This window comes from Eretmochelys imbricata, chromosome 1 (assembly GCF_965152235.1).
Source record: "Eretmochelys imbricata isolate rEreImb1 chromosome 1, rEreImb1.hap1, whole genome shotgun sequence".
Classification (NCBI taxonomy): domain Eukaryota; kingdom Metazoa; phylum Chordata; order Testudines; family Cheloniidae; genus Eretmochelys; species Eretmochelys imbricata.
The window spans coordinates 239,159,465-239,165,989 of NC_135572.1; the positions used below are offsets into that span (position 1 = coordinate 239,159,465).

General features: G+C 41.9%; 1 protein-coding gene across 1 annotated transcript; it reads left to right on the top strand.

Moving 5' to 3' along the window:
• The first annotated feature begins 677 nt into the window (after positions 1–677).
• On the top strand, positions 678–5,149 carry BHLHE41 (basic helix-loop-helix family member e41). The gene is made up of 5 exons (XM_077807456.1): positions 678–739; positions 1,019–1,082; positions 1,342–1,449; positions 1,765–1,876; positions 2,286–5,149. The coding sequence occupies exons 1-5, from the start codon at positions 678–680 to the stop codon at positions 3,299–3,301; spliced, it is 1,362 nt and encodes a 453-aa protein (XP_077663582.1). The 3' UTR covers positions 3,302–5,149.
• The last annotated feature ends 1,376 nt before the right edge of the window (positions 5,150–6,525 follow it).

Below are 6,525 nucleotides of genomic sequence, written 5' to 3' on the forward strand. Positions count from 1 at the left end.
TCCAGACAGCTGATTTGCAAATTGCATGTTGTCAGACTAAGGTCTCCCCCACTACGATTTTTCCTCCCAACGCGTTTTGCTTTTTGCACAGGACTACCACGTTGCCTCCAGTTTTAAATCCAGCATCCTTTATGCTATATGTGAAATCTCTCCCACCCCTCCGTCCATAAACTGGCTCGACTGAAGAGCAACCAACCCCCAGACACTAAATGCACCATGATCAGGAGTGCTGCGTTTACTTCCTTACAGGAGGAAACCTCAGCGGACTGCATTGCCATTTGGAAGATGAATAGCTGGACAAAGTTGTTTTTCTTTTCCGGTCGCCTGGATCAACTGTCCCCGCCTCCTTTCCCTCCCACCCAAACCCCTAGTCTGGAGCTTGTGTGGTACGTTCCGCACGTGAGCTGGGTGCTGGTCTGGCTGGCGACGCGCGTGCCCTGTGGCCAAACACTGATCAGTGAGTGCAAACTACCAGCACAGTGTGTGACTGTGAGTGTATGAGTGGGAGAGAAAGAGAGAGAGAGAGAGGGGAGGGAGACAAACTGCTTCACACTTTCCCTAGTGCACAAGAGAGACAGAGGCTGCATGTGCACAGTTTTGCTCAAAGATCTCCAAAGACTCTCAGCATCCCACAGATTCAATCAAAAGCAACAACAAAAAATCAGCTGTTGTCAAACATGGATGAAGGAATCCCTCGTTTGCAAGACAGGCAGTTGCTAGAACATGTGGATTTTATAGGGTAAGGAGCCAGTGCAATATATCTCTCTGTCTCTTATCACTAGTGTTTTGTTTCTTCTTAAGAAACTGATAGAAAGCATTGAAAAGATAGGTCATTCTTAAATGGTGTCTGATTCTTGCTTCCTTTTTTGCAGTCGGAAACTATCTTTGGAGCTGTACAATATTATATACATATCTTATTTTATGTTTTTTCTCTTTCTGTATGTATATATTCCCACTTATGAAAGTGATAGGTAGCTCACTGACATACTACCATTAGATCTCTCTTTCATTTTTGCAGACTGGACTATCCATCTTTGTATTTGTGCAAACCCAAAAGAGGCATGAAAAGAGATGAGAGTAAGGTAAGAATAAGTTTCTGAAGCTCTTCATGACCTGCCTAAATACTTAATTGGGGTTCATTGATTTTTATAGCATAGCTTTACCCATAACCGCATCCGAGTTTCTTCCCTTTTAACTTCCCCTGATAACTACCGGATAACAAGCATATAAGGGAAGGCTATACATGCCTTGCAATTTGCACTACATGTGGACAATTGTTTTTGTTTTGATTGTCATATTAAGTGAATGTAATATTTGGCTTTTCCTGATTTTACTAATTAGGAAACATACAAACTGCCACATAGATTGATAGAAAAGAAGAGGCGAGACAGGATTAATGAATGCATTGCTCAGCTAAAAGATTTATTGCCTGAGCATCTGAAATTGACGGTAAGGTATATATATATTTCATTGTCTGAAGCATTATACAATATGTTCTTTGTGATTATCTTAAAAATTTAAGGACAGGAACTGTAGAGCTGAAAAAGTATGACTTGTGTTGGATGGTAAAGGTTTTCTACTGAGGTGTATGTATATGTGGTTCAGTTTAAAGCAGCAATCATTTCTAACATGCTCATGTAAAACCAGAAGCTTTCAATATAAAACTCCTTTCAAAGGGAGGTTCCTGAAGTTATGGACACAGAATATAATGGGCAATTGTATTGTGTTAGTAACCAAGTATCCCCTTTCCCCCCTACTTTTCAGACATTGGGGCATCTGGAGAAAGCTGTAGTTTTGGAATTAACTTTGAAACACTTGAAAGCTTTAACAGCCTTAACGGAGCAACAGCATCAGAATATAATTGCTTTACAGAATGGTAAGTCAGTTTCAGAAGATGCCAGCACATAAATATACTCAGGAGATATGGTTGTTAAATTAGAGTTCTCCTAATGTACTATAATTCATAGGGGCAGGCCTTTGATTTTTTTTTCATGTGCTTTGAAAGGAATATAATAAAATGCTTAGTGTATTATCTGGCCAAAATGCTGACGTCCACTGAGATGTCACCAGCCAAATTGCCATGTTAACTCCCAGCAAATATAGGCATTTGTGCCCCATGAGGAAAAGTAGCCTGGATTGAAAGGCTTCCCTAAGAAATCACTGAAGTTACCTTTGGTTTGACTAAAAAGGACAAGCCCAATAGCAGGGACTCCCCATGCCTGTGAGAGCAGCTGGTTTTATGCTGACTTTTCTTTGCATTCCCCCTCCCATATTCTCCATCACAGGGGAGCGGTCTATGAAGTCCCCCATTCAGTGCGATCTGGATGCTTTCCATTCGGGATTTCAAACGTGCGCCAAAGAAGTCTTGCAATACCTCTCCAGGTTTGAGAGCTGGACTCCCAGAGAGCAGAGATGTGCCCAGCTCGTAAACCATCTGCACGCGGTTTCCACTCAGTTCTTACCCAGCCCCCAGCTGTTGACTCCACAGGTCCCCGTGAGCAAAGGATCCTCCTCCTCCTCCTCCTCCTGTGCACAAGATCGCACCGGGCAAAAGCTGGAGGCTCAGACTAACTGCGTCCCGGTCATCCAGCGGACTCACCCGCCCGTGGAGCTCGGCGGGGAGAACGACACCGACACGGATAGCGGCTATGGGGGGGAGAGCGAGGGCCGGCCGGATCGAGAGAAAGGCCAGGCGGCGGGGCTGCCCGGCCTGACGATCAAACAGGAGCCGGCCGCGGACGAGGCCCCAGCGCCCAAAAGGCTGAGGCTGGATTGCAGCAGCAGCGCCACCCTCCCTGCCGTCGCCGCCGCCTCCGGGCTGAGCCCGGATCACCAGGCAGCGGCCGCCCTGCTGAGACCCGACGCCGCCCTGCTCAGCTCCCTCATGGCCTTTGGCGGGGGCGCGGCTGCTTTTGGCCAGCCAGCCGCCGCCGCCGCCCCCCTTTGTCTGCCCTTCTACTTCATCTCCCCCTCCGCGGCCGCGGCCTACATGCAGCCCCTGCTGGACAAGAGCAACCTGGAGAAATATCTGTACCAGGCCGCCGCCCCCATCCCTTTGCTCTACTCCGGAATACCGGCCCAGGCCGCCGCCGCCTTCCCCTGCCTGTCCTCGGGGCTGGCGCCGGCTGATAAAGCGAACGCAGCCGCCGCCGCCGCCTCGGCCCTTCTGCCCCTTGACCTGGTCTCCCCTGGGCAGCACCTGCCCCATCTCTTCGCTGCCGCCTGCGAGACCGGGCCCAGCCTGGACAGTGACCTTCCCTCCCCGGAAGATCTTCTGCAGCCCGGAAAGGAAAGCCCCTGAATTGGGCTACAGGACATAGGAGTCAGCCCACCCATGCTCCCGAGTAGGGAGGAAGAAGGATCCCACCCTAATGAATAAGAACAGCAACAATCAGAAACAGCCCACCCACCCACGTTGTGGTTTTTAAGGGGAAAGTGTAATAGGTCTGCACGATGTTTCTGTTGTGGTTGTTTCATTTCTTTGGTGTTCTCTCCTGCTGCGTTTCTTCTCTCACCCCCACCCAACTCTGCTGCTGTAAAAAAAGATCCTTTGCATTTCTGTGTTTCACAGAGAATCACAAATTGTCTCCACATTTACCGAAAGGGAGCAAATAGAAATAGGCTTCAAATCAACGTTTTGTAAGCCAGAGGGTCAGATTCAGTTTCTGACCCAAAGTGTCAGTGACGTCTGAAAGTGGGTAGGCAAAAAAAGTTGCCCTGGGAGCCACAGACTATGGTTATGGCCTCTCTAGAGATGTGTATTAATAATAATATATAGAAGCAAATGAAGATCATACAGTATCTGACTCCAAGTGGAGATGCTTGAGAATCTTTAAGGATTAAATTTGCTACTCAGTATTTTTTTAATGTTTGGCTTTATAAATGCATAAATATGTTTAAAAACAAGAAAAAAAATAGTAAGGATAGGCTTTTCTCTAAAGTAAACGTCGCACCTTATTTTGAAATGTTTTTCTGTAATATATGTTCCACTTAGTAATTTGCACTTGTTTAAAGAGACTTGGATTGGTTCATTGTCAGAATGGGGGAGAGGGGACAGAAAGAGAAGGTGAGTTTTTAGGTACATACATTTGCACTTTATTGAGAAATGGACCATGAATGAATTGACTGTTGAGCCCAGTCCTTCAGTGCTTTGAGTACCCAGAGTTGCTAATGGCTTCAGTCAGAGTTTTGGATGTGCAAGGAATAGAGGATCAGGCCCATGCTATGATTTCTTCTTAGCTAAGGTATAGAGGTATGGCAAGTGCATTTGTTTCCACCCTGTCCTTATTTAATTTCAGTATTTTCCTGAGTTTTTATAACCTTGCTTTATAAAACAAACATTTCTGCACTGAACTAAAAAAACAAAATAAATAACTGACAACCCTGAACTAATTTTATCCCAAATTAAAAACTGGAGGAAATTATTAAACATCTCAGTTTTTAATTGGAAATGCTTAGAAGATATGGGATAAGGTCCCATGCAGTCCTTCTGTCTCCAAATATCGTGATTTCCCTTTCTGGAGACTGTACAGATGCCAGATAATCACACAGATAAAGCTTTATTAATAAGGCTTAAAACAAGACCTTGCCTAGATATTTTTAGTTTGTTGCCAAGGTAGCACTGTGAGAAATCTCACTTGAATGTTATGTAAGAGGTGAGACACAACTGTCTGATGGAGTGAATAAGTATCCTGGGTCTGTTAGTCAGTTTGATTGCATTTGCTGCTGCTGTTGCTACTGTTTGCCTCAAACGCTGTGTTTAAACAACGTTACAAAAAAATCTTACTAGCCTGCAGAATGGCTGTATGTAAATAGTTGTTAATACATCCAATTAATGATGTCTGACATGCTATTTTTGTAGGGAGAAAATGTGTTTATGATATTTTGAGTTAAATATCTTTTGGGGAGGATTTGCTGAAAAAAGTTGCACTTTTGTTACAATGCTTATGCTTGGTTCAAGCTTATGCTGTCTTAAATTATTTAAAAAATAAATACTGTCTGCAAGAAAACAGCTGTTTTAGAACAGTTTAGTATGTGATATATTAGAAATCAATCTTTATAATTCAGTATTTTCCAGCACTCCACAAATTCTATTATCTAAATATTTACACACTATTTTGTGATTTTAAAAAAGTCTTACTAAGGAATAAAAGCTTTAATACACAACATGGGTTTGTCTAGTAATTAAAAATTTCTAGATTAATACGGCATAATGGATGCATAGCAAACCTTAAAAATGTCTAGTTGTGTGAATGTAGATAGCAATTTATTTTGTTTATGAATATTTTAAAGATGGTTTTGCATTTGCTTACTTTCCTTTGAGTTTAATTAATTGTATTTTATAGTGTGTACATTACACAAAGCACTGCATAAAGCATGCATGTGCACACATTTCTAATTATATTTTAAATTGTTCTATACTTTTTTGCAGTATATTCATTCTACATTTTAAAATGATAAAATGTAACATAATTCACACTATAGATACTGTACATCTTTAGTAATTGTCCACAATTATCAGACTTTAATTATCAGATTTTTTATGACAGGTTGATGACATTAGTTTCATAAATGTTGGGGAAATAATGTATATCTGAAACTGGAAATACTGTAAAAAGCTCAATTTTATAGGGACACAATCAAGTATGGGAAAATATTCCTCTAAAGACTTTGACAGTTTTAATATTGATGAGATTTGGAGCATTTTCCTTTTAAAATTTCATTATCCTGTTCATGAGAAAATAATTTTTTAAAAAGTAGGGAGAGTTTATGTAAGATATAAATATAAAAACAATGTTTTGTGCTCCCTCTACTGGTTCTTCAGTACCAATTAACAATCAAGGTGTTTTCATAGCTGCACTGACATTGGATCAAGCTGGAGTACAAATAAAGTAGCAAATTTTCCAAAAAAAAAAAAAGGGTGGGGTGGGGTGGGGTGGGCATGTTAATTTCAATCTCCCTTAGAAATAAGGGAATAAAATAAAGAATTCAGGTAACATGTTTTTTTAAACAACTCAGATGGTATTACAAGCAAGTAAGTCTACATAGTTTTATAGTAAACCTAAGCTAGACTAATTCACTATAGACAGCTAGATGAACCAATTAATGATATAAAACTATATATACATTTTCATTACTTGTAATGTCTTCTGAGAGTTTATCTTAAAGTATTAATAATGGACCAGATCCTGCAACCAGGTGTAAGTAATCCTGTTGAAAACAGTTATTCATGGGTTTGATCCAGATCCCACCAAAGTCTGTGGAAAGACTGCCATTGACTTCAGTGGTCTTTGGATCAGGTTCTTTGCCTGGGATTTCAATCCAGTCAGAGGAGCGAAATTCAATTAGGCTTTCATTACACACAAAAATACTCAACCTGTCTCAGTGGGTGGGCGAAATTTAATGGGGCTTGTGGTGAAAGGGAACAGTCCTAGCAGCAAGAGAGGGAGACTCCTACCCATAGGAGTCTCTGGTACTCTGGCCAGCTGGGAGAGAGGATGCTAATTGGCCAGCATACCTCAGATT